The sequence below is a fragment of the Anopheles merus genome, chromosome 3R (genome assembly GCF_017562075.2).
Source record: "Anopheles merus strain MAF chromosome 3R, AmerM5.1, whole genome shotgun sequence".
In the NCBI taxonomy this organism is placed as follows: Eukaryota; Metazoa; Arthropoda; class Insecta; order Diptera; family Culicidae; genus Anopheles; species Anopheles merus.
The window spans coordinates 31,815,840-31,843,761 of NC_054084.1; the positions used below are offsets into that span (position 1 = coordinate 31,815,840).

General features: G+C 44.9%; 2 protein-coding genes across 3 annotated transcripts; both read left to right on the forward strand.

Annotated features, from left to right (window-relative positions):
- Positions 1-3: 3 nt before the first annotated feature.
- Positions 4-3,158, forward strand: LOC121595790 (1-acyl-sn-glycerol-3-phosphate acyltransferase beta-like). 2 transcript variants are annotated; one of them, XM_041920017.1, is made up of 5 exons: positions 4-144; positions 205-409; positions 495-628; positions 992-1,531; positions 3,064-3,158. In XM_041920017.1, the coding sequence occupies exons 1-5, from the start codon at positions 117-119 to the stop codon at positions 3,066-3,068; spliced, it is 912 nt and encodes a 303-aa protein (XP_041775951.1). In that variant the 5' UTR covers positions 4-116; the 3' UTR covers positions 3,069-3,158. The 2 variants fall into 2 exon arrangements, with proteins under 2 accessions (XP_041775951.1, XP_041775950.1); XM_041920016.1 differs by lacking the exon at positions 3,064-3,158 and having other exon boundaries at positions 5-144; positions 992-1,609.
- A 36-nt stretch (positions 3,159-3,194) lies between these two features.
- On the forward strand, positions 3,195-27,910 carry LOC121595791 (1-acyl-sn-glycerol-3-phosphate acyltransferase alpha-like). Its single transcript, XM_041920018.1, has 5 exons — positions 3,195-4,761; positions 25,558-25,736; positions 25,824-25,957; positions 26,047-26,228; positions 26,387-27,910. Exons 1-5 carry the CDS (start codon positions 4,723-4,725, stop codon positions 26,699-26,701), a joined length of 849 nt encoding a protein of 282 aa, XP_041775952.1. The 5' UTR covers positions 3,195-4,722; the 3' UTR covers positions 26,702-27,910.
- The last annotated feature ends 12 nt before the right edge of the window (positions 27,911-27,922 follow it).

Below are 27,922 nucleotides of genomic sequence, written 5' to 3' on the forward strand. Positions count from 1 at the left end.
AGGGCTATCACCGCCGTAAACAACATTACCGAACTGACTGGTCGCACTCGCACTGGGATGACATAGTCGCCTTGCTACTACAGGCGTAGTAACACACACAATAGCACTGGTACACCATGGCCGGGTGTTTTCTGTGCAGCTTAGGTAAGTGAATAAAAGAAATAAGTCCCATTTTACTAACCAGTTTCCTTTCCTTTTTTTTAGGATGGATTGTGCGCTACTACCTGTACGCGTGTGCCGCCTGCTTTGGCATATTCGTGCTCCTTACCGTGCTGTCCAAGCTGGGCGAGCGGGGCAACAAGCTTAAGTACTACAGCAAGTATGGCATGATTTACTTCGCGACCCAATCGTTCACCACACTGTTTGCGCCGTTCTCGCTGCTCCGGCCGCGCAACATCGACAACTGCCGGTGAGCCTTTCCGGGGGGGTGGCCCCCACTTTTTTTTGTTTTAAAAAGAGAAATATAACTAATAATTGTTTTAAATAATGCACAGCATCATTGCCACGGTCATAGCACGCGCCTCGAAGCTGCTCGGCATCACGTGGGAGCTGCGGAATGCGCAAATTCTGCGCCAGGCGAAAGGTGCTATCGTTCTCACCAACCACCAGTCCTCGATGGATATATTGGGTAAGAGAAACAGAGTGAAAGAGGGTGGGGTGTGGAACACACACACACCGACACACATGGGGTTTTATCAGCGAGCGGAACTTTGGGGTTTGAATATGTAAACCCCTCTCCAAGGCGATAACGGATCGATTTTAAGGCGATAACGGATCTTGTTAATGAACTTTGGTTGGTTTCGTAGTGGTCTGATGTTGTAATATCGCAACCAACCTCTCCCATGGCCTTCCCTCGGAAATCGATACCCAATGTGGCGTGTGTGTGCTGCACCGATTACGTGTCTTAAGGGAATTAAAGCGTTTCTTTAATCGATTTTTTTTTGTAAATGAATGGATTAATATCGCTTCCGCCTTTTTTTTTTGCTTCTAGGTATGATGATCCTCTGGGACATACTGCGCAAGGTGGTGCCAATTGCCAAGCTGGAGCTACTGTTCCTCTTCCCCTTCGGCCCGACAGCATGGCTGGCGGGTGTGCAGTACATTAATCGTAAAAATCGCCCGTCCGCAATGAAATCGTTCGATCGCTGCAAGCGCATGCTGACGGAGGACGACGCAAAGATGTACATCTACCCGGAGGGTACGCGCTATCCCGAGCGTGGCATGCTACCGTTCAAGAAGGGTGCCTTCCACACGGCCATCGAGGCGCAGGTCCCGATCGTACCGGTTGTCTTCTCGCACATGTACTTCATCCAGTCGAAGCGGCACATTTTCGACGACGGGCACGTGCTAATCGATACGCTCGAGCCGATCCCGACCGCCGGGCTGACGAAGGCCGATCTGGATCAGCTGATCGAGCGGACGCGCACGGCCATGCTCGCCCGGTACGAGGAGCTGAACCGGGAGGTGGACGCCGGGCTGAAGAGCGTCCAGTGGGTCAATCGGGACCGGCCCCGGTTGACGGTGTACGAAGGTAAGAAGACGAACTGACCCAGGGGGAAGAATAAAAAACAAAAAAAAAAAACTAACAAACACACACCGAAAATCCGGAAGCTCTGTGAATGATATGTTTAATTGATTGGGAGCGGGAATTAGCATCGGGGTTTGGTGGTGGTTGTTAAGGAGCGTCGGTCGTTGCGTGATGGTACTAACAAACGTCCACACAAATAAGTGGAGCTTATTTGCTCACGAAACACACACACACACAGACACACACAGGCGGACACGAGAAACAAATCAAACCACATTTATGCAAACATTGCCGTCTGAAGGTTGAACACAACGCTCAATTGGCCATAATCATAAGAAAACCGAAGCGCACGTCCGCGGCCAAGACGCGACGGAGGGGGGGAGGGGGACACATACTCATAAACCGTTTGTTGGTTTTATCATCATTCGACTTAAACGGTTGTGTGATGTTGGTGGTGTTGGTTGTAGATAAAGTGGACGGATTGTACTTTTGCATGCACAATCAGGCACAAGCACACACAGAGTGGCCACTCCGTGCGGTTTAATGATGGGGCAGTTTTAAACCTCCCCCATTTCCCACTCCCCAAACGGTTGCGCACTCCGACTAAATGCTATTGATTGTTGATATCAAAACGAAATTGGTGGATTACGCTCTATTACGGATAGATTTAAACAAACCATTTTTGACTGGCATTTCGGGGCGGCAAAAGGCATGGAATTTAATAGTGTTTTCTCTCTCGCTCTCTTTCTGTGTGTAAACACGTGTGCCTCCTCTCGACGCGCGCTTTTGGCTGCAGATGCGCGATTGACGCAATGTGTTTGTTGTTGCGTTTGCGCTTGCACACTTTTTTGCAGTTGCTGAAGCAATAGGTTAGAAACATCTGAACCTCTCTTAGCTTATCCTTGAACTGGCCGAACCGATCGCTTGAACATAACAAAGGCAACAAAAAAAAAGAAAAAAAATAGAAGACGTACCTTTCGTAGTCATTATGAGGTGCTGGTGCGATGTTGCGCAGGTGAGAAGCGCTCTAAACGCAAGCTGTTCTATCAAATCGCGTTTCTTTTTTGTGTACTTTAGCGTACTTGTTATCTTACAAGGCGTACAGTACAGCAGTTAGAAGATAAAACAGGCGCTATCAACACCCCCTTTTTTACGGAGGGATAATTTAAAATTTAAAAGTGCATTTGTGAAGACAACTCACCCTGATCATCGTTTCCGTTGCGCTGAGCGTTGATTTTCGGCGGTAATCCAGACCACTGATAACGCCTTTTTTTGTCTTCTTCATTAAAAAAAAAAAACTCAAACGTACGTAGTCCAATGTCCAAAATACAAACTGCAAGCAGCCGTGGCCAGTGGTGATTATCCTTCGGCTGCGGAAGGAAGCACGCGGTCTAATCTACACTTCCCGTGTCTCTTGTACACTCCACAAACACACATACGCAAACACTCCCTAACAAACGCCTACTGTGGTGAATATGTTCTCCCCACTAATTCTTTTCTACTGTCTGTGTCTGTGTGTGTGTGTGTCTTTGTAGGGTAACGGCGAGTGACGTTTCAACGGCGGTGGCGGCAGAACCTTGACGGCACGCACGCGCGCGCAACCGCGAACGGCGTGCTGTACCATCAGCGCCCCCTCGCCGGGGGTAGAGACTGCGACCATACACTCAGTCAACGGATCGCCGTCGGTCGAGGGAGTAGTGTGTGCCAGCCTGTGCCCGTACCTCTCAGCCAGCCAACCAGCCAGCTAGACTGTCCCTGTGCGATTTTTGCGCGCTCGCGGTGGTGGTGACGGACCGGTTTCACGGGGACGGCGTTAGAATTGGTTCCGCGACACTTCGTTTTTTTTTCTTTCTTTCTTTGTTTCGTTCTGGTTCTATTAGTTGCTCAGTTCCGCGTCTTCTAGTGCCCATTGTTCGTACGTTGTGTATTTTTCTAGCGTGCGTGTGTGTGTGTGTGTGTGTTCTAGCGGCGTAGTCGCGGTGTATTTGCGCTATATTAGTTATCGCGCGACGTGCCCCTTTTATTTGCTGCTACTGCTGCTGCCGTTATCCGTGAGTGGATAAATAGCGCTGCGAGGAGGGTTTGCAAAAAAATATATATCAAATGGTGTGATATATGCGCGAGAGCAGGGGGCTTGTGTGGTCAAGTGGACAAGCACAGACGACGGCGACAATTTCTTTTGCCAGCCTGCTTGTCCCCCCAGCGCAATCAGCATCCCAGGGAAGGGGGTGGTTTTGTTGCCGCATTTGTGCCGCGTTGCCTATTGACGCGTCCGAGTTGCTAATTTGCATGCCGCCGGCCTGTGCTACCCCGTGCTACCAGCAGACGCGAAACGGAAGTTTGATCGCCCAAAGCACGCACCAACCGAAACAACGACGGAGCACCCGTTGGATGTGTCGCGCCAAGTCCACACACCATAGCAGGACGCGGTGGCGCAAAGCAGCAGGCTGTGAAAAATCGATTAATATTTAATCGTGGCAAAGAGGCGTGCGTGTGCGTGCATGTGTGTGTGTGTGTGTGTAGGTACGTCACCAATTCTGACAGCAAACTACCGGCAGGACGAGGAGACCTAGAGGACCCGTTAACGTCATCGCCCGGTTGAAACACAATAGAGAGCACTCCGAGAGTGTGAAGCCGATGCAAAAAAAAAAAAATGCATCTCGAATAGAGTTTGTGTGTGTGTGTGGTTTTGTGATGAATTGCAGTTCTTGCACAGGCTGTGAGGTGTACGTAGTGCAAAGAAACACGAACATCATCGCGCCAGTCGTCGACTCAGTGAATTGATTTTATTTCAAGTGCAATTAAGCTTGAACAACGAGCGCGCTCCTCAACCGGAAACTACGACTACGACTCTCAGTGTCTCTCTCTCTCTCTCGCGCTCTCTGTGTACTCCAATCTCCTCCCCGATTTTGGTGGGACCGCAGACAGGCGGAACTGATACCCCAAGAGTGCTGTGAAAGTGAAGATTCTTGGTGTGTTGTGTGCTACTGTTTAACTGTGCGAACTTGTGCCACTTCAACTGCCTGCTGCCTGTAGCACAACGAAACTAAAGGAAAAGTGGGCAGGCACGATTAGACGAAGAACCAATCTAGCTAGGGCACCCAGTCTAGCTAGCCGGCTTCTAACCCCCAGGACCCTGTTGTGAAGAAAGAACAATCAACCAGAAGGCAGGCAGACAGACAACCGGCAACATCATGGCGACGCTCGTGGAAGGAATCATGATAGCGGCGATGGTAAGCAGTTTGTTTTGTTGTAGCCAGTTAACCTTTTTTACACACACGCACACACCCCCTAAAACCGGCGTTCCGGTTGGTCACTTTTGTGGAGGGGGCTTTTGGGATAGGTTCGATTGGCTTGTCTTTTGATTTTAAATTTTTTTGGGGTTTTTGGGGCCGATCTTTGAAGGTGATCTCATCGCAGATTCTTGCATCACAGCGGGTGGTGGTGTCTTTCAGGGTCAATGGGGAGATGTGATTTTTGGAGAATTTTGGAACATATATTGGGGTGGGGGTTACCTTGGTAACCTGAAATCGATGCAAATTTGTTTTGTGAAACACGGTCGCCTACTACTGTGGCTAGTTGGTAGTTTGGGATCATGGCTACAGTTGGAACCATTTAATTTGTATAGCTACAGTTGCTCAATAAATTGATTGTATACTTAAATTTGTTGCAATCATTTTCCTGTATTTTGTCCAATTCTCAAGCTAGAGTTCACATTTTGTTGCCATTATTCCATAGATAATCTTTCTGAGCATTAGATTTAGAATACAGTTATAATTTGTAAGTCATAGTTTGGCTAAAATGTAAAAAAAAACATATTATTATTCGAAGCTAAACAATTGATGTTATATCTGCGATTAAATGAACAGAACTACAGACCTTTGAAGTCACAATTTAGTGTTCTTGAGCAGCGAAGACTATTGGCCTTCGCATGCTACATGTTTTGAATATTCCAGTTCAGTAAAAGTTATAAAAATATACAGTCATTGCCGCTAAATGGTGCTCCTAACTCCCCTGTGTTTGTCTCTAAGGCATCAAATTTTCCCGGTGCGCATCAATTTTTGTATCTAAGGCATCAAGTTTTGGCTTAACAGACAAAATTAAACCTTTTATCTCAAGCTGTGTAATCCAATTTTTTGTTTATTGATACGATTTTTTTCGGACAATTTATTGGATAGAATTTAAGATGTAACAATTTTATGGCAATTTTGAAAGTTTCAATGGAGTGAACAAAAACGCAAGTATTTTCAGGTGCAAACAATGTGGCGAGAATTAATTGAATTTAGTAACGATAAAAAAAAACCCAAAGACCAATAAAATTACATAGTTTGATACACAGTTTAAAGTTGATACCCTAGAGCCAAAAGTTAGCGACAATGACTGTAATTCCCAAAAAGAACGAATAAGTAAATTATCCTCGGACTCATCCGTACTCGTTACTCGTAGTCGTGTGCTTCTTCTTCTTCTTCTTCTTCTTCTTCGGCACAACAACCATTACCTGGTATATTTAAGGCCTGCTTGTACACCACTAGTAAGAGCTCGACTTTCAGCAGTGTATTATTGATTACACATAGCATAGGATTAGTCAAGTCCTATATACGTATGATGGGGTGGGCACGGATCGGTCCCCCCATTCAGGGCTTGAACCCATGATGACGGGCATCATGTAAAGTCGTACGATTTGACGACTATACCACGAGACCAGCCTCGTTCTCGTACACTCGTACCGTATTTTGATGTGCAGTGGAATCAATCATTTGAAATCCTGTGTAAATTCTACATTTAAAACATTTAATGCTGCATTATCCTGCCTAATGGCCAAATTATTGCTTAAACATGTATTTTAAATTGAAGTGAATCATTAAATTGATTAAGAAAGGCAATGACATAACATAACTGTCGTAAAAAGTACACGTCCTGATCATACAAACTATTTTTTTCAGACATTACAAGCTATCTTACAGTCGTTGCTGCAAAATTGAAGCTCCAACTCACCTATTCTTGTCCTTAAGGACTGTTGGACCCTAAGGCTGTTGAACTTTTGACAGCTTGTCACAATTGTTGTCTTAAAGGCTACAATTTTTGGGTCTAATGCATCGATTTTTTACTCTTGTAGAAATTATAATAAATTTACAATGTAATATTTACAAAATTTACACTGTTTCGGTAGATTTATGACAACCGTAATTTTACATTACAAAATGTACTACCATGCCTTAGAACCACAATTCAGCAGCAATGACCTTAGTATGATAATTCTATGCACCTGTACAACCAATTTTGTGGTACACTGTATGTTTGTTTGCTTCAAACTTTATTAATATCAAATGGCTGCATTTACCTTACAATAATTACCTTTTTTTTTGAATATAAATGCCCAGAAGGGGAATGATGAAATTGGAGAACCAGGTGAAATTACCGTCTATCATGCCCATCATAATTATACGGTCTGTCATTTTAGAGTTTTTTATTGAGACACCCTCAGTCAACGCATTCAAGCGTAAAGTTCACTTGGGGGACCTTGCTCTATTTTATTCCTGTTTTTGTGTGTAATAAATGCTATATTTTTTGTCGGTCTTCAGAACTATACTAGAGAAATGAATTCCCTTTTAAAGGGTTATTTGTGTCGTGTTTATTCACTCCCTCCCAAATAAAACAACAAGAGCAAGAAACATTGTCATCGAACGATCTTGTTATGCGGAATGGGTCGATGTGATAAAAACAAACTAAAAAAAAAAACAGCAACCGACATCGTACGATTGCCACCGGTCGTGCCGGCACCACCGGAGATATAATTAGAACCGGCCGTGATGGCAATGGTCGACATTTTGCCCCCCCCCCCCCCTTGCTGTCTCTCTCCTAGATAGATAGACGCAACCAGCCAACCAACCAACCAACCGACTTCGGGCACAAGATGTCAACAACCGACCTATCGGCATCGATCCGACACAACCGATGTCGGCTGATGATGCTGATGCTCTCCGATGCTCTGCTGCTGCAGCTCTTCATCCTGCCCATTATCCTGCCTACCGTGGTGTCCGGAAATGGCGCTATTTTTGTATGATAGGACACATTCGTTTAGTGAGAGAATGCTCTCGCTTCTCGGGGTCTTCAATTTCCCCTTCTCTCCATAGAAGGTGCAATGCACTGCACGGAATGAAGTGGAGTATATGTGAGTGTAGTGATAAATATAGTGTCTTTTTGGGGATGGGGGGTTCTGTGCCCCCAGAACGATATTGGATCGTTAGTAAATCTCCCATTTTTACATCCATCTTCCAAACCCGGCACAATATTGATTGGTGGCCGACGAAGCAAAACTGACGTCGAATGGTGACAGGATGTCAGGGTGAAGAATAAAACACGGAAGAAAAGAAAAACAAACTAATGCTTACAAAAGGATATAACAGAAGCGAAGGGAGAAACCCGATAGCGCTCATTGTGCCATTGGCATACAAAGTAAATCGGGTGGCAGCGCGCGCCATTATGACCGGTCGGTATGAATATTAATATGCAAAAGGCCCAAAGGCCCGAGTGCGTGTTACCACTACTACTACTACACTTTGGGACCCGTTGTTTGATGTGCCGGAGGGCCGGAGAAACCATAGCGGCCGGGGGACCTTGATTGCTAGAATAATAATGACATGTGTTGTTACCACCGGGGTGAGGCTTCTGCGTCAGGCCCTGCTGTCCGGGAGTCGCGGTGTATCAGATTCCGATTGAATTCCGATCGATAGGTGTCCTAGCGCTATATAGCGGTACGGTTTTATTACACTTTTATTCTGCTTGCTAGTGTATGTGAGTACCCTTAAATCTTGCTTCTAGAATGCATCCTTCAGCACGATGAAGAACGAGTAGGACTTATTAATCATCTGCAAGGGGTAAAAAATACCGTCCAAAAAAGCTTGATATAGTTGGTTAATGGAGACAATCGCTACATACATTCTGAAACAGCTCCACATCGACGAAACAAAACTTGCCCGCCTGTATGCCGACCGGCGATTGCGTGCGATGCAGCACCATGCGCAGTCCCTGCTGGATGTCACGGTCCATCGCTGGCCATCCGCAACCGTACACGCTTTTCGAGAGCTCAACTGCCTACGGGACCCTCCCGGGGACGTTTATGAGTTTGTGGTTAGTGTTGCTTAAAAATAGACAAAACACGCAGATGTTGGACAACGTTACCTGGGTAGAGAGACGCGTTCCAAAATAACACGCGCTAAACGTTTCGATCGTGATGACGACGAACAGTATTGCAAGATTGACAAACGTAACGCTGAGCTTATCCTTGGTGGACGACAAGGGCAGTAATTGAAGTTAACGTGTGCATATAACGTTATTCGAGCGCACCGTGCTACTTACTGCAATGGTAAAGAAGAGCATCATCAAACACCAGATAAAGACACAAAACACGAGCTGAACCATTAGGATGGGTCGTAGAGCCTGCACGAGCAGGGCGATACAGTCGAGTGTCCGCTGATGTACATGGATAATGTCATGCAGTTCTTTGCGGATGGACTTCTGGTTGGGCATTCGGTGCAGGTTGTCCAACTTGAGTATCACAATCTGGAGAAGCATTTCAGCGTACCGAACAGAACATGCGATAGTAAGGACCTTCACATGCACGGTACAGGCCGTTGTGAACATCATCGGCACAATGACTGCAATGTAGAGTGTGTAGTGTAGAATGTTGGTCCGATGCTGTAGTCCGTAGAAATCTTGCTCCATGTGGAGAGAAAATTGTCGGCTTGGTACTTCCTCAGAGATATTCCAGGTACGGACAGTGTCATTTGCTCGGAGGTAGGATTGCCATATGGATTGAAAGTACACTCCGAAGCTGGTTATTACCGGAGCCACAAGGTAGAACATGATTAAAATCAGGATAAAGAAACAATATCTGTTGATGTGTCGGTGAACTAGCCGGTTAAACTGCAACAGTTGCTCCCGTACAGTCTGTAGCGGATGATGGTCTCTGTACACTGGAGAAATAATATGTATCCAACTTAACAAAATAGCGCACTGTGGCAATCTTACAATATTTCGTCAACCTGATGACTTGCTCGATGAACTGTCTGAAGGCATCGTACACCGACCACAGCGCCATCCCACCGCAGAAAACGTTTCCCACGAAGGCAAGCTCAGCCATCGAGCAGATGAACGATTCCACATCACTGTAGTCTGTCGCAAGCTTCGGTATGGCCACGGTAATCCAGAACGCCACGAAAGCGACCGGATGGCGTACCCGGGTGGTACGATCACCCCAAAACCCAAGCCACTCCTGAATGTACAGCAGCAGCGGCAGTACGGCACGATCGTTCGGCAACTCTTGGAACAGCATCCAGGATCTGTACTTTCTTTGGTGGTTGGGACAGGTCGAATGCCTAGGCCAGGGAGCGTACTGATAGTCTAGCCAGGAAAAGGTAGCTCATGTTTTACAGCAGGACGATAAGAAGGAACTTGACGCGTGGGTTACACAAATGTCACAATTGATTGGTGTTTACCTATTGGCTGTTTGTTTTATTCGTGGTAAATGCAGTTAATGTGCTGTTAATTGAAGATTATTTTTTGCTGGTGGTTATGTAAGCACTATGTAACATTTGGTGGTGAGAACAAAAACGATCACTTATAGATGCATTAAGAGCATAAACCGATTGATGAATCGCTGTTCAGGACGACATCACGTCGAAGGTGACAGTTTGTTTTTATTTTTTGTTTCAGATTTTTTGTAGCATAGAGCAGTTTAAATGATTAATAAACTCCATTTAAAAGTACATCCTGAAGCTCCACGAAGAAAGAATAGGACTTTTTGAGCATATGCAAAAAACAAAAACCTCAGTAAAATAGAATAGAAATTCTTGCTTTCTACTCCGATGAGGGAAAAAAAGTTTGTATGCTAGTCGTATCCCGGCCAAACTGATAAGGCTAGTTAGAATGACTATGACCAACGTCATTTGCCAGGTCAGCGTGGATGGAAAACTCTCGGGACCTTTTGCTACCACCAAGGGTCTGCGCCAGGGGGACGGGCTTGCCTGTCTCCTATTCAACCTGGCGCTAGAGAGGGCCATCCGCAACTCGAGGGTGGAGACTTCAGGAACCATCTTCTATAAGACAACCCAGATCCTGGCATACGCTGATGATATAGACATCATTGGTCTGCGGCTCTCCTATGTAACAGAAGCCTACCAAGGGATCGAGCAAGCGGCAGAGAACCTCGGATTGCAGATAAACGAGGCAAAGACCAAACTGATGGTGGCAACATCAGCGGGCCCGCCAACAAATAATCAGAATCTACGTAGGCGTGACGTGCAGATAGGTGAACGCACTTTTGAAGTCGTCCCACAATTCACCTATCTGGGGTCAAAGGTCAGCAATGACAATAGCATGGAAGCTGCGTTGCGCGCAAGGATGCTGGCTACCAACCGGTCATTCTACAGTCTGAAAAATCAGTTCACCGCAAAGAACCTGTCGCGACGGACGTAGTTTGGACTATATAGTACGTATATAGTACCGGTACTCACATACGCCTCTGAGACATGGACACTGTCCAAATCTGACGAAACCCTCTTAGCCGCGTTCGAGAGGAAGATGCTTAGAATGATACTTGGCCCCGTATGTGTGGAAGGACAATGGAGGATCCGCTATAATGACGAGCTATACGAGATGTACGACGACCTCACTGTCGTGCAGCGTATCAAGCTCGCCAGGCTCCGGTGGGCTGGCCATGTTGTACGCATGGAAACGGACGCCAGCCAGCCCGTAAAGTCTTTTACGGCCGTCCACAAGGACATAGGAGGCATGGTAGGTCCAAATTGAGCTGGCAAGGCTGGGATAACGAACTGGTAGACGAAGGCGCGAGACGGTAAGCGGTTTCGGACACTCCTGAGGCAGGCCAAGCCCGCAAAGCGGTTTTAGCGCCGGATAAGTAAGTAAGTAAGTAAGTAATGCTAGTCGTAGGAATAATTACTCAGGAAATAACCCACACATAATCCGTGTGAGAGAGTGAGAATGGTGAGTTAAACCTATGACTCACTCTCTAGGAGTAATGCAAAACTAATGTGAGTGTGTTCTTAGTCAGTGTGAAGCGTTAAATCATTCACCGAGATGTAACTCTCAAATGATTCAATTAATTGTGAGTGAGTTTCTATTCATGCTCTTCCTCATCCAGCTCTTCGCTTAATCCAGCTAAATCCGTGAAATGAGCAAATAAAATTTCTAAAAGGTGATGTAATTTAACACATCACGGCTTAAGAAGAATCGGCTAGCTATCTAAGAATCGCACGCATTTATTGTAATGATCTACACTCATTCATGCTGACAAAGCATGTCAGGGAATTGTTGATTCGTTTCTGTAGATCTATTCCCAAACGTTGTTTCTTTGTTCAGATGTACTAGAGGAAACATTTGTTGGAAACGGCAAAACGGAGATTCATCAGATTCCGATCCTGTCTGCTTGCGACCTTACATCATTCCCGCCCTAGAAGGCATCCTTCAGCACGATGAAGAAGGAGTAGGACTTATTAACCATCTGCAAGGGATAGAAATTCTCGTGCAAAAACCTTTAGTTTGATGTAGTTGATTAATGAAGAGAATCTCTACATACCTTCTGAAACAGTTCCATATCGACGAAGCAAAATTTACCTGCCTTTAGGCCGACCGGCGATTGCGTGCGATGCAGCACCATGCGCAGTCCCTGCTGGATGTTGCGGTCCATCGCTGGCCATCCGCAGGCATACACACTCTCAGAAAGCTCCACTGCCTATTACTCCCCGTGGGTGTATATGAGAAGTTAGTGTTGCTTATTAATAGCCAAAACAAACACGTACAGATGTGGGACAACATTACCTGGGTAGAAAGACGCGTTCCAAAATAACACGGACTGAACGTTTCGATCGTGATGACGAGGAACATTATTCCGATGTTGATCAATTTTACGCTTAAGCCATGCTTATGAGAAAAGGGCCGAACATTAGTTGCTATGCACAAAACAGTCTCAAACGCGCAGTGTTACTCACAGTAATAGTAAAGTAGAGCATCATCAAACACCAGATAAAGACACAAAACACGAGCTGTAGTAATAGGGCGGGCTGTAAGGCCTTCACGAGCAGGGCGATACAGTCGAGTGTCCGCCGATGTACATAGATAATGTCATGCAGTTCTTCGCGCATGGACTTCTGTTTGGGTAAGCTGTCCACCTTGAGCATCACAATGTGGAGTAGCATTTCAGCGTACCGAACAGAAGATGCAATAGTCAGCACCTTCATATGCACGGTACAGGCCGTTGTGAACATCATCGGCACTATGACTGCGATGTAGAGTGTGTAGTGCAGAATGTTGGTCCGATGCTGGAGTCCGTAGAAATCTTGCTCCATGTGGAGGGAAAATTGTCGATGTGAAATATCCCAGGTACGGATAGTGTTATTTGTTTGATGGTAAGATTGCCATATGGATTGAAAGTACACCCCGAAGCTGGTTATTACCGGTGCCACAAGGTAGAACATGATTAAAATCATCATCGAGAAACAGTATCTGTTGGTGTAGCGATGGATACGATGGTTAAACGGCAACACATGCTCCCTCAGAGCATCGTCTCTGTAGACTAAACATAAAAATGGGGAAGGCTTTGTTGAAATTAGAATCCTAGCTGAGATATCTCAAGCGTACTTACAGTACTTTGTCAAACTGTTCACCTGCTCGATGAACTGTCTGAAGGAATCGTACTCCGTCCAGAGCAGCATCGAACCGCCGACAACATTCCCCATGAAGACAAGCTCCGCCATCGAGCAGATGAACGTTTCCAGATTGGTGTAGGCAGTAGTAAGCTTTGGAATGCAAACAGTAATGCTAAACGCCACAACAACAAACAGATAGCGTACCCGGTAGGATTCACCCCAGAGCCCAAGCCGCTCCTGAATGTACAGGAGCAACGGCAGTACGGCACGGTCGTTCGGCAACGCTTGGAAAAGCATCCAGACTCTGTTCTTTCTGGTGGTTGGGACAGGTCGAATGTCAACCACTGACTGATAAAAGCTCTGACCAGTGCAAGGATAGCTCGTTACACAACACGCCCCGCGACAGTTTGGGAAGATTAAAAAATACATGATTCAATCGTATATATTTTATTTTATTTAAAGTGAATGAATTGCCAGTCTCGCTGGAAAGCGGTGCGGGAGGAGTAGTGATTTAATTGGCGACATTCACGTTGTATACCCGCACTAACCGACGTTCAGGGGCACTTCACTCCAATGATTCCTGCTTTGCTTGCGAATTACTGCAGCTTGACATCGAGGATAAATGATTGATATGCCTGAGCCACCGTAATTAGAATGCATCCTTAAGCACCACGAAGAAGGAATACGACATGTTGAGCATCTGAGTGAAGGAGAATAAAAAGACAGTCAGAATAATTTAATATAAAGTAACAGCGCGCTCCCCCTCTAATCCATAAACTGATGGCACACACCGCTCCGAACTGCTCCATATCGACGAAGCAAAACTTGGCCGCCGTTAGCCCTACCCGGCGCTGCGATCGCATAATCATGAAGCTGATGTGCTTACGCATTTGCACATCGTACTCGTACCAGCCGGAAGCGTACAGTGCCTGCCCGACGTTGATGCTCTGTGGCGGTATGGAAAAGCAAAAGTGCAAAACAGAGTTTTAATTTCAATGTTGCGGTACATACCTCCTGCGAGAGCTGCGTTCCGAGATAGCAATAGCCAAACGTTTCTATCGACACGAACAGAAAGAGCAGGAACATGTTGATAAACTTTACATTGATGCCCTAAAAATTGGGAGAGATGTTTCATTGTTGTGGCTTTTTTGGAACTCATGAGCATGATTGTAACTCACAGAAACGGTGAAGTAAAGCAGCATCATGCACCAGATCAAGATGCACAGCACGAACTGCATGAGCAGAAGGGGCTGAAGTACCAGCTCCAGCAGTTCGGCACAGCGAAGCGCTCTCTGATGTAGTACCCATACCTCAGACATCCCGTCGGATCGCTGGCGTACGTCCGGCAGTGTCTTCAGCAGACGAAGCTTTAACACCACAATTCGAAGCACCGTTTGGCAGTACTTGATCATGTTAAACACAGCCACAACCTTCACCGTTGCGGTGTAGGCACAAAGGTACATGAGTGGAAACATGAACACGGTACAGACGCTGTACCCAAGCAGCGAGGTACGATTGTCCAGCCAGTAGAATCCCTGCTCGAGGTAGAGGGTAAAGGTGAACGTAGTGCTGCTGCTATTGCTCGCCGTGTCTGCCAAAGCTGCGGTGTAGCCGGCAATGTTACTGCACAACGGAGCTACACAGTACACCGTACAGACGCAGCACATGTAGAGACAGTAGCACAGGGTGTACTTGTGGATGCGACGGTTGAGATCCGTGAGGTTGGTCCTGAGTAGCATGGGTTGATTGTCTTGGAACACTATACGATGAGGATTGGAGAGGATATAAAACACCGCACAAAGAACAACCTGCGAATAGCAGTCATGGTATCGTCTTCGCTTTTCTTACCAATATCAGCGAACGCTCGCAATTCGTCTACCAACGGTACGAAGTGATTATAGCACAGATAAAGCTGCAGCATCCCGGCAAACACGTTCGTCTCGAGTATTAGCTCGGTGTAACCGCGGATCGATGCTTCCAGCGTCGGATAGCCGAAGCACAGTTTAGGGATAAGAATACCGAAACAGTAGGACAGAAAAACCGCGACGTACCTGTAGCGATATTGTGTCACGTCCCAAACTCCGATGACCCGCAGCAGGCGTAACACTAACGGCATTACGTCCGTGTCGTCACTCGGCTTGAACGAAGTCATCGTGCAAATGTTGGTCCTGGTCAGTGTGATATTCACTTATATTCCCGAGGCTTGCTAGGAACATCATCGATCGACTCTGGAGTAGGAAAGACAACAAACAAACAACGACCATTTGCTAAACGACCAGAAGCTAAAAAAAGCGTAGTTCAATTGACAGGCTTTTTACGCAATGTATAATTTAGCTGACAAAACAGATGTCGTTGGTAGTTGACATTGAATTGATTGGGTGTGTCCTTTTTGTTCAAACAAATCCCTTTCGTTATGACATGCTATCTCGGGGTTAAAGTATTGCAAGAAATATTTATTTCAATTCCAATCATACTGTACCGTGCGCAACACACATCGGACATTCAGCTAACGCAGTATGCCTACGCTGTGACATGTGACAAGACGAACTATATGCAGGATTTTGTCAACTTTGGAGCCAAGTGCTCGACGACGCAAATAAATGTGCAATTGCACTATCCCAGGCTTTATATGAAATCCTTCAGCACAATGAAAACCGAGTAAGTTGTCTTAATGACCTGAAAGACAACATGTTTGCAGAATGAGAGAATGCATTCTCGATCGACTATTATTTCGCAAACACACTTTCTTTTATTCTCACCTTGGCGAACAGCTCCACGTTGACCGTGATGAAACCGCACGCCGTAATGCGTAGCGGTAGCTGACTGCGGGCCACAATGGTTGAAATATTTTTTTGAATTTTCGGCTCATGTTCCTCCCATCGGAACTCGTACGTTTGGCGGGCAACGAGCGTACCGGTGGTGGCTAGTTCGGTGCAGAAGAAACAGTAGCCAAACATTTCGAGCGTCATGTTGAACATAATCAGCAACCCGTTCATTCCCGTCACATCCAGCCCGACGATGAGGATGTAGAGCAGCGTGAAGCACCAGGTCAGAATGCACAGAGCGAGCTGTACGGTCATTACAAAGCTTAGCGTTTGATTCAGTAGCGCGACACAGCTGAGGGAAAGTTTAATAAGAAAATAATTTGTAGTTTACCGTAGATAGATTCTTGGTAGAAGCACCGCATTACCGAACAGCCCGCTGATGCATTTGAATCACTTTTTTCAACTCTCCGTCGATGGCATTTGAGGTGGCGTGGTTCAAGTTATCAACCTCTATAATGACCAGCTGAAGAAGTGTGTTGCAATACTTGATCGTGGTTAAGATGGTTAGCAGCTTTGTAGCATTGTTGTACGAAGCGACAGTAAACACTAGCAACGCTACTACGCTAAACGCGGCATAACCGTGCACGGAACTACGATTATCAAGCCAGTAAAACGATTCCTCCAGGTTAGGGTAGTACTGGATCGATTGGAGCGATCCATTTTCAACACTAACCAATGCCTTGTATATAGAGCGGTACGTCATCAGGCATGGTGCCAGCCAGTAGAAGGTGGCTGTCACCGCTATGTACCAGCAGAACACTACCGATAGCTTTTGTATCTTTACATTAAACTTGATCAGGATTTGCTCGGACGGGGAATCTGACGGATGAGTAGCAGTGGGGTATACTGAGGATACGGCGTAGTAGGGTTAAGTACCAGATTGCTATTGCCACACTTGCCAAGCACAACTCACCCACATCAACGAAGGAGTCAATCGCGTTCAGCAGATCTCTGTAGTGGCGATGCTGACTGATGAAGCAGAAGAAGCCCACGTAAACGTTGGTGAAAAAGATCAGCTCACTTAAGCCTCGTATCATGGCTTCGGTGTTGGGATAGGGAAAGCACACCTTCGGTACCAAAACGGCAGCAATGTAGATGAACAAATTCAGAAAGTTGATGGCTCCGAAGCGCGTTGTCTCTTGGGTTAATCCGGACAACTTCAACAGACGCTTCACAACAGGCATAACTGCTTTCGGGTCCTCTGGGCTTAATCTCAACATCGCTGTGCAACGGTCACTGGGAAGTGTTTAGCAAAAAGTTACGCCTCCCAATGAAATGTAGCCCATTTTATACGCTCAGATTATCAAAGCTCGAGAAAAATTCATAATTGATTGGTGAACGTACCCATTGGGTGATTGTTTTATTTCCAGCAAATGTGTATGATTTGTGGTAATTGCGGAAGCGCACTTTTTGCTAGCTGTATCTTTATGGAGAGGAGGTAATTTGAAGTGCAGTAAGCACCGGTGCGCTTTCGATGGCAAAAAGAAAAACAATTGACCGTTTATAAATGTATTTATATGCCTGCACGGACTATATGCACGGCTAAGGACTAAATCACTTGGAAATGGTTTGGTTTTTTTTCCCACGTGAGAGTGGCTGCATCTTGATCTAGTTTGAATGATTCATGCTCTCAGATCGATCCAACATACAGCCGGACTAAGTATTAGCAACAATGAATAAGCAATACTACATATATAACGCAATTCGTACATTAGTACAACCAGCCAGTCCAACATTGCTACAATGCTTTGTAGAGATGGAAAAGATATTATTAGGGAGCCCTTCCAGACGTTTCTTCAGATAGTACAGATTTAGAACCGGTTACCAATATTTATTTGTAATCATGACAGTCTTGTATCTAATTATACAGTGATAGGTTCATGCTGAACCTTCCTATCATTGAGTAGTGTTACAAATATACGACATGTGTGTAAGAGCGAAATAAATGACCAATAATCTGTAAAATTTGTAACACATCCTAATTCTAACAGAAAGGATTTGATCCAATTCTAAAGATCAAAAAGTGATATTTGATAACAAATTTTGTGTACACTTTGTATTACATGCTAAAGGTGTGCTTGTTAAAATCATGGTCTGTTTTCTTTATGTTCATATTACTGATGCCGTCCTTTTTTTCTAAATTTATTTTTCATTAATTCTGGTGAGAATATCTGCGCATGATGCGAGACGACCATGAAACTATCATGCATCATGACGTTTTCGGTACTAAATATGTGATGTAACGAGATAACTGCATTACAGTACTTTCGTGCGTTACACAAAATCCCTTAGCACAATAAGTACAGAGTAAGATGTCTTGACCACCTACAAAACCGAATATTCGTAAATATTCCTGTACATAATATGATCTGTAATGCTGCTGCTACCACTACTACCTACCTTAGCAAACAATTCGAGATTGATCGGGATAAAGCCACACGCCGTAATCCGCAGCAAGGTTTGGCCACGAGCGATAATCATTGCAATCAGTTTCTGTACCGCAGGACGATGTCGTTCCCATTGAAACACGTAGATCTGTTGGCTAATGGTCATTGCAGTATTTGTAAGCTCGGTGCAAAAAAAGCAGTAACCAAACATTTCCGACGTCATGTTCATCATGATTAGCAAACCCATCATTGCCGTTACGTCCAGACCGATGATCAGGATGTATAGAAGCGTGAAGCACCATGTCAGTGTACCGAGGGCGAGTTGTAGAGCCATTACATAGCTCAACGTTTGGTTGAGTAAGACGGCACAGCTGCGAAAGTGATAGGTAAGAAAAATGGTCATCTTCTGTCGTTGTGAGACAATTCGTCCAGTGGAGGTAGCATACCGTATTGCCAGCTGATGCATTTGTATGAGTTTTTTGAGCTCTCGATCGATGTATTCTGGACTTATAAGGTTCAACTCATCGATACCAATCGATACGAGCTGAAAAAGTGTGCTGCAGTACTTGATCGTAGACAGAATCGTTAGTAGCTTTGTCACATGATTGTACGAAGCAAAAGCAAAGACTACCAATGCTACCGCACTAAACGCGGCGTAGCCGCTCACAGAACTACGATTGTCTAGCCAGTAAAACGATTCCTCCAGGTTCGGGTAGTATTGTATCGACTGGATTGATTCATTTCCCATGCTCACTTCTGCTTTGTGTATCGAACTGTACGTTACAACACAGGGTACCATCCAGTAAATAGAGGCTGCCACTACTATGTAGCGGCAGTAGAGCACGGAGAGTATATTTATCTTGATATTTAGTTTGATTAGGGTTCGTTCTGATTGGGATTCGGGTTGTTGTGATGTTGGGTATACTGTTGATTTAGGGAAGTAAAACAATACAATGTCGCTTCTGAAAAAAAACTTGGAAAGCTTACCAATACCACTTACCGATATTTACGAAGGACTCAATTTCATCTAACAGATCTCTGTAGTGGCGATGCTGAACGACGAAGCAGAAGAAGCCAACGTAAACGTTGGTGAAATAAATCAGCTCACCTAATCCACGTATCATGGCTTCGGTGCTGGGATAGGGAAAGCACACTTTGGGAACCAAGATCACAGTAATGTAGATGAACAGATTGACGTAGATGCATCTTCCAAGTTGTTCTGTACCCTGTCTGAAACCAGAAAGCCGAAGAAGACGCTTTGCAAACGGCATAACTGCCTTTGGATCTTCTGGACGTAGGCTCAACATCACCGCAACAGCACAACAACTTTCGAACTGCCAATCGTAAGCGTTGCATCAATAGCTAAGTATTCTTATCATCCAATGTCAAGATCACTCTCATTAATCATTGAATAGTAGTTGATTAATGATGTAATGTTGCATTATAATCAAATAGGTGTAATTTGTGCCCTTTGTTGCAGAGCGCTTTTTGCTATCATTAATAACATATAACTGTTTAAAAATGTATATATAAGCATATGAATAAACGCAGTTGAGGATAGAATCACAGAAAAGAAACTTATGTTTTGGCGTAATAGTTGATGCAGTAGGATGTTTTTTTTAAATACATTGCCAATACACCTATACACTAAAGCATTTCGAACCAATAAAAAATGTGCTATGCTCATTTTGTTCTTATGTGATTTAACGTCCGTGCATATTGTGTGGAAAATTGATACCTTTAAGATATCCTATAATCGATGGCGTCTGTCTAGAAGAAATGTTCAGATACTTAAGGTTTAGCAGCAATGACTGCAAAGAACCATTGACGAGTATTTGGGTGTGTTAAATGCAGTAATTTGCCTAATTGCGGAGCTTAAGGCTCATCATATGCTTTTCTCAAAGATATCCTCATGACATGACAACCACTGCAGTTATGACGGATACATGTGGAAATGTAGGGAATGTCGTCAGGTGGCTTAAATGTCATACCTAAAAAGCATGGTACGTATGATTTGTAGTTTAACCCGTACCACACCATCACGGTCAAGATCACGGAGCGTAGAGCAGGGCTATAGCTTGTTGAAAAATCGATGCGTAATAGAACAAGAGGAAAGGCGAGTTCAAAAGCTCAAATACTAATAATTTCATTTTAAACTGTGTGCTTCAATTGGGCAAGCATTACTTCCTTTATTGGCTCTCGTCAGTTAAAGCATACTCTGTTTGGTACATTTCCATATTTCTTCAGTCTGATTCAAACATTCGAATAAGGACATCAACACACGCTATTAAGTGTCCATAAAGAGACGACACATCCGTGTCTTTCTCAGTATTTTACTCGGTGATAAATCACAAATCTTTTTCAAATAACTTGCATATGGTAACATCGGTCCCTAGATGAAATCCTTTAGCACGAGAAGAACGGTGTAAGATGCCTTGACAACCTACAAGACAGAATATTTGTAAAGGACGACTACATGATCCGTATTGCTCTTTGCTACCACTACTAACCTTAGCAAACAATTCGAGATCGATTGCAATAATGCCCCACGCTGTAATCCTTAGCCGTGCTTGGCCGCGGGCAATAATCATTGCAACCATTTTCTGTACCGCAGGACTATGTCGTTCCCATTGGAACTCGTACATCTGCCGGCTAATGGTTGTACCGGTGGTAGCAAGATCGCTGCAGAAAAAGCAGTAACCAAACATTTCGGGCGTTAAATTGATCATTATCAGCAAGCTCATCATCGATGTCACATCGAGTCTGACGACTAGGACGTATAGAAGCGTGAAGCACCAGGTCAAAATGCACAACACCAGCTGTAGAGCGAATACATAGCTTAATGTTTGATTGAGCAGTGCGACACAGCTAAGGGAAGAGTAAAGAAGAGAGGTGATCTTTAATCATTGTGAGATATTTAATTGATAAATGTAGCGTACCGTATTGCCAGCTGATGCATTTGGATGAGTTTTTTGAGCTCTCGATCGATGTGTTCTGGACTTACGAGGTTCAACTCATCGATACCGATGTTGACGAGCTGAAGAAGTGTGCTGCAGTACTTGATCGTGGACAGGATCGTTAGTAGCTTTGTAGTTTGACTGTATACGGCAAATATAAATGCTATGAATGCCACTACACTCAACACGGCATAACCCCTGACAGAAGTACGATTGTCAAGCCAGTAAAACGATTCCTCGAGGTTCGGGTAGTATTGGATCGCGTACATCGTTCCATTTACTGTGATTTCTTGTTCTTTGTGAATCGAAAGGTATGTTATCACGCATGGTACAATCCAGTACGTGAAGGCTGCCACTGCTACGTAATAGCAGTAGACAACGGAAATTTGATTTATCTTAACGTTTAGTTTGATCAAGGTTCGTTCGGATAGAGTTTCGGATTTTTGTGACGATGTACGATATACTTTTAGAATAAAGAGAACACCAACCATTACAATAATGGTATTGGAAAACTCGCTCAGCGAACACTTACCAATATTTACGAAGGAGTCGATCGCATTTAGCAGTTCTCTGTAGGGGCGATGCTGAGCAATGAAGCAGAAAAGGCCAACAAATATGTTGGTGAAAAAGATCAGCTCACTTAAGCCTCGTATCATTGCTTCAGTATCCGGGTAAGGAAAGCACACTTTGGGTACCAAAATTGCAGCAACGAAGATGAAAAGATTCAAGTAAATTCTTGTTCCAAGCTGTTCCGTATCCTGTCTGAAACCAGACAGCTGAAGAAGTCGCTTTGCGTAAGGCATAACTGCCTTCGGATCTTCTGGGCGTAGCCTTTCCATCGCCGGGCAGCACAATACTCCCGTAACTCCGTGTAAGTTTCTTATTTTTATCCTGGCTGATCTAAACAAGTGGTCTAAAAAAACCGAACAAAAGTTCATGATTGAATGGTGCGATTGTTTTATTTGAGAAAACGGGTACTTTTTGTATGGCGGTTGAAGCAGTACATAACCCCGCTTTTTGCTGGTAGAGGCAGTAATTGCGTTTAAATTGCTATTTGCTTCACTAAGCATTCGGTTGTAACTAGAAAGTGACCATGAATGGACATATTAAGAGACATTCGATGCACAGTTTAGGGCAAAATTACATCATCGTTTTGTGTGAGGCTCAAACTTGCTTAAATGATTGTTCTTATCCTATTCATTTACAAACCTTCCTTGGGATATTAAAAATATATCCACGTAACAAGAACATATTAATCATGCCTGGAAAGCTTTATGAAAATTGTAACTAGTTCCTAACCAACTCGCTTTAATGCTGCATCCATCCAATATCCCACATGCCTGGTACATGGAAAATATTACTTGCTTGAGACCATTTAACGCCAGAATATTTGTGTCCGCATTATAGGATGTTCAGATTCATTCTCGGTTTGGCATGACTGTGCGTAGTATTGATTCGGTTCGGAATAATATGCTTCGAGTAAAAGTAAAATGACCCCACAAAAACTGATACTGAATTCAAAACTGTTGTCTTTATTACATGTTCTATAGAAAGTAAATCGTCTTGTCTTTTTTGAGACGAGGATGTGAACAAATTAATATGTACAAACATTCGATTTTGCCATTAATTGCATAGTACGACCACATACGACTTCTATATCAGATCTTTCAGTACGGCAAGAACCGTGTAGGAGTGTTTGACCACCTGCAATATAACAAAAAAACAAATTTTTGAACTTGAAGAGCTCAGGGTCGCCATAATGTTACACACCATAGTGAACAATTCGAGATTGATCGGGATAAAGCCACACGCCGTAATTTGTAGCGGAGCTTGGCTGCGGGCAATAATCATCGCCACCATTTTCTGTACCGCGGGACGATGCTGTTCTCATCGGAACTCGTACATTTGCCTGCTAACGATCTTGCCCGTGGTGTCAAGCTCGGTGCAAAAAAAGCAATAGCCAAACATTTCAAGCGTCATGTTGATCATAATCAGCAAACCATTCGTCGCGATTGCATTGAATCCGACGATCAGGATGTAGAGAAGCGTGAAGCACCAGGTCAGAATGCACAGAGCAAGCTGTAGAGCCATTACAAAGCTTAGCGTTTGGTTGAGCAGGGTAACACATCTGAAAGGGTAAGACAAATGGTGATATCAGATGTGATAGCTTTCAGAGTTCTTGATGAAGGTAATAGCTTACCGCCGAGCAAGCTGATGCAGTTGGATGACCTTTTTCAGCTCTCGATCGATGGCTTCTGAAGAGGTGTGGTTCAAGTTATCAACCTCAACAACTACAAGCTTTAGAAGAGTGTTGCAGTACTTGATCGTGGACAGGATCGTTAGTAGCTTTGTGGCATTATTGTAGGAGGCAAAAGCAAAGACTACTAATGCTACTATGCTGAACGCGGCATAGCCATACATAGAAGTACGGTTGTCAAGCCCGTAAAACGCTCCCTCCAGGTTAGGGTAGAACCGGATTGGGTGGTTCGGTCCATATTCCGCGTTTGCTTTGTGTATTGAATTGTACGTCATTAAGCATGGAGTGCTCCAATAAATCAAGCATGCTCCTGCTAAGTACCAGCAGTAGAGTACCGAAATTTTATTAATCTTAATGTTTAGTTTGATCAAGGTTCGTTCTGATTGGGATTCGGGTTGTTGAGATGTTGGGTATACTGTTGATTCAGAGAAGGAGAACAATTATAATATTACTATCAGGAAAAACATGAAAAGCGAATACTTACCAACATTCAAGAAGGAATCAATCGCGTTTAGCAGATCTCTGTAGTCGCGATGCTGAACGACGAAGCAGTAGTAGCCAACGTAAACGTTGGTGAAAAAGATCAGCTCACTTAAGCCTCGTATAATGACTTCGGAGTTGGGGTATGGAGAGCACACTTTAGGAACCAATAGCGCTGCAACGTAGACGAACAGATTGAAGAATATTTTCTTTTCAAGCAGTTCCGTATCTTGTCTGAAACCAGACAGCCGAAGAAGACGCTTTGCAAACGGCATAACTGCCTTTGGATCTTCTGGGCTCAACCTCAACATGATCGTGATTGACGCACTGCCACAACGGCACTAGCCGCTGAGTGTATATTTTGAAAACACAACCATTACACAACCATTGGAAATCGCTTAGAATTTAAATGCGTACCATCAAATGTGGGAAAAAACACACATCAAGCTAACAGCAGGAGCAGGACGTTCCATCCACCTGGAACGATGTCGATCTAGGCATGCATGTGGGGTGGGCTTATCGAATGAATGTGCACAAAAAAGTCGCCCCGTTAAGCATACCACGGGCGGTTGATTGTTTCATAATCTTTGCCGCCCACCGGCTCCACGATGGATATCTTCGTAAGCCTGCCCCATCGTACGTACTTATGTAGCGCGATATCGCATCGGAGTATCAGAAGATTGAGTGCAGTTGCGTCAGGTGTTGATTGCGTTCGATTCGGGAGAAGAAGAAGAAGAGAAAACACGCTTCCAGTGCGTACTCCCCTTGACGACTTGCTAATCGCACATGCTTTACCAAGAATTTTGTGCTAATCGTACACTCCATACGCATTAGGGTGTGATTAACTGTGCACCCTGGGGGTCGTCTTGCCAAGGTGCGACAGTGAGTGTAACCCATCCCAGTAATCTTCGGTGATGTCCAAGCAAGGCCGCAATGGCCTTACGGTTATCTCAAAGTGCGAATGACGCGCCGCTGAAAGCAAATCAGTTCAAGTCAACGAACGCCTTGAAGAGAGTGCATCCGTGCTTATCGACTAAAGAAGGGGCTAAGGGGATCGGGTCGGAGCACAAGGTCAAGCCTTTTTTTATCAACTGCTTGCTCTTTGCGAGGCGCTATACTATGGCTTGCCGTAGCCTCTATGATTGTCGGTTGTGGAGTTTGTTTACCTTTTTTTTGTACGGCTGTTGAAGGCCTTGAATTGTTATCAAACTTCAAGTCCCGGCTGTGTAGTGTGTATTGTATGGAGTAGGAATTGTTAATTAATGAACATTTCACTGGTGTGAGCATGAGAATCCTCCCATTCCAATAAGGAATGCTCTCTTGTCGATATACTCGGGAGGTCATAGCAAATCATTGGAACTAAAAATAGACTCCATCAGAACGCTAAATGCGTCGCCCTTATCTACTCTCATTCATTTGTTTTTGTCTGTTTTTTTCCTTCTATCTCCCCTCAACAGAACGTCTTCCTCAACAGCCTGTCGCTGCAGGTGGTGGTGGCCCTGATCGTCGGCAGCCTGCTCTCGAGTACGTTCAAGTACCATGCAAAAATGTTTATCATCGTGCTGATGTCGTTCCTGGTGCTGGTCGTCCCAATTCCGCTGTTCCTGTTCAAGCCCCGCTGGCCTCTGAATGCGCTGTAAGGACCTTTCCAACGCGTGTATCCTCCGAAGTGCTTAGTTCCCTAAGTTCTCAATATCCTTGTTTGATTGTTTTTCTTTTGCAGAATTCCCGGCATTGTGGCCTGTGCATTTATTCGCCTGTTTGGCGTGGAATACGAAATCCGTGGCCAGGAGCACATTAACGTGCGGAACGGGGGCGTTGTGCTGCTGAACCACCAGAGTGCAATCGATATCGTGAGCAAGTATCACCCATCCCGTTGGAGGGCACAATCCTGCTCCAGTGATTTTCCACTTTTAATACTCTTCCTTTTGTTGTGCTTTTTACAGTGTTATCGCGATTGCTGCGCGAGTTCCGCAACATCGTGCCGGTGGTGAAGAAGGAGCTGTTCTACATGCTCCCGTTCGGTATTGCCTCCTACCTGGTCGGGGTAGTGTTTATCGATCGCAAAAATACCGCCTCCGCGAAGGACGTCATGAAACGGGAAGCGGTCGCCATTACCAAAGACCATGTAAGTGCTGTTCGTACCACAGGGACGCGTCGGACGGTAGCGGCATGAATGAATGATAAAGCGTCGCGTGGCGCTGCACCGATCCTATGCGTGAGAGTGAAAGACAGTTCGCCATGAAATTGCATCATCATCTCTTTCGCTTCGGTGTTTTGTTACAGCTTAAACTGGCCATCTTCCCCGAGGGTACGCGGCACGACAACGACACGCTGCTGCCGTTCAAGAAGGGCTCCTTCCACGTGGCGGTCGATTCGCAATCGATCATACAGCCGGTGATTGTGTCCAAGTACCACTTTCTCGACCACAAGCGGAAGCGGTTCGGGCGGGGCCGGGTAATCATCAAGATTATGCCGGAAATCCCGACCAAGGGCATGACCAAGGCGGACGTGAACGAGCTGACCGAGCGCTGCCAGCAGCTGATGCAGACCGAGTTCGATGCGCTCAGCGCGGAGGCGAAGCAGTACTGCCATAACTGAGGGGCCTGGGCTGCAGTCGAGCAGAAGTGGGATATATGGGGCAATGCGAAAAGCAATAATAGTCGTACTTGTTGTTGTTGCGGGGACCAGTGCTGCCGGTGCAGCTAGTAGTAGCGAGTAGCACACAGGAAAAAAAAAACACTCACCAAAAACAAAAATCATTTGCCCCCCGAGTGAGCGGAAACAGCACGAGCACGGGAAAGCCGGCTTGGTGGAAGAAGAGAAGAGGGAGCATTTTCGTGCGGTACTAAGCGAAGAGACAATCTGTGATCAAATCCTGGTACTATACTGGTCATCATATTCGTGCTTCGCGGCGATATTATCAATGGGAAGGATAAAACAAAACAAAGGAAAGAGAAAGCGGAAGTGGATGCTTCGGGACGGAACACCAAAAACAAAAAAACAAAAAAAAAAAAACAAAACTTATCATCATCACACTCGGAAAAGTGTCCGAAAATGGTTCCCGGCAGTTACTATCAGACTCGTACCTGGTACCTGAGTACTTTCCTGAGTACGATAAACAATTTTTCAGTCGACACCATCTGAAAGATGTAGCGCAAGTGGAAAGGAATATGCAAGCGTCGTCCAAAACAAGATGCACACGACAGGAAGGTAGACGCACTAAAAGACAGTACTAACATACTATACATATACATACGGCAACATCTGTAGCTCATTGTGGGTAGTAGTGCTCTTAGCTAGTCGGTAGTTTAAAAACGACACTCATTCGGTTGTTGTGTTTATGTGCTAAAAAAACAAAACAAACGAGGTAAACAATCAGAGGCAGGCAACAAACTGGGAATATTGTAACACGCGTCTAGCGCGCATTTAAACGAACGAGTAGATGTGAAAGAGAAAGAAGGTGCAACACAGGAAAGTTGTAAAATTCGAATCACTGCTAGCCCGCGTTAGGTTGCGTCGTAGTAGAAGTCGCAAAACACAAAAGGATTTGCCTGTGTGACTGTATGTGTGTGAGTGTTTTTGAAACACGTGATATCCTGCTAAGAAATCACGCCAATTATTTACGTTGTAGTGCAACACAAGCAACACAAACAAAAACAACACAAGAATAGTAGACGGACAACAACAGCAACCAAATTACCAAGGTAAACGGTGAACAGGCAGCAGGAGGAACGTTCAACTCGTCTAGGACAAAGCGTTGTTTAGGTTGGAAATAAAACCAGTAATGGCTAATTTTAGGAAACTACACTCATGACGCGA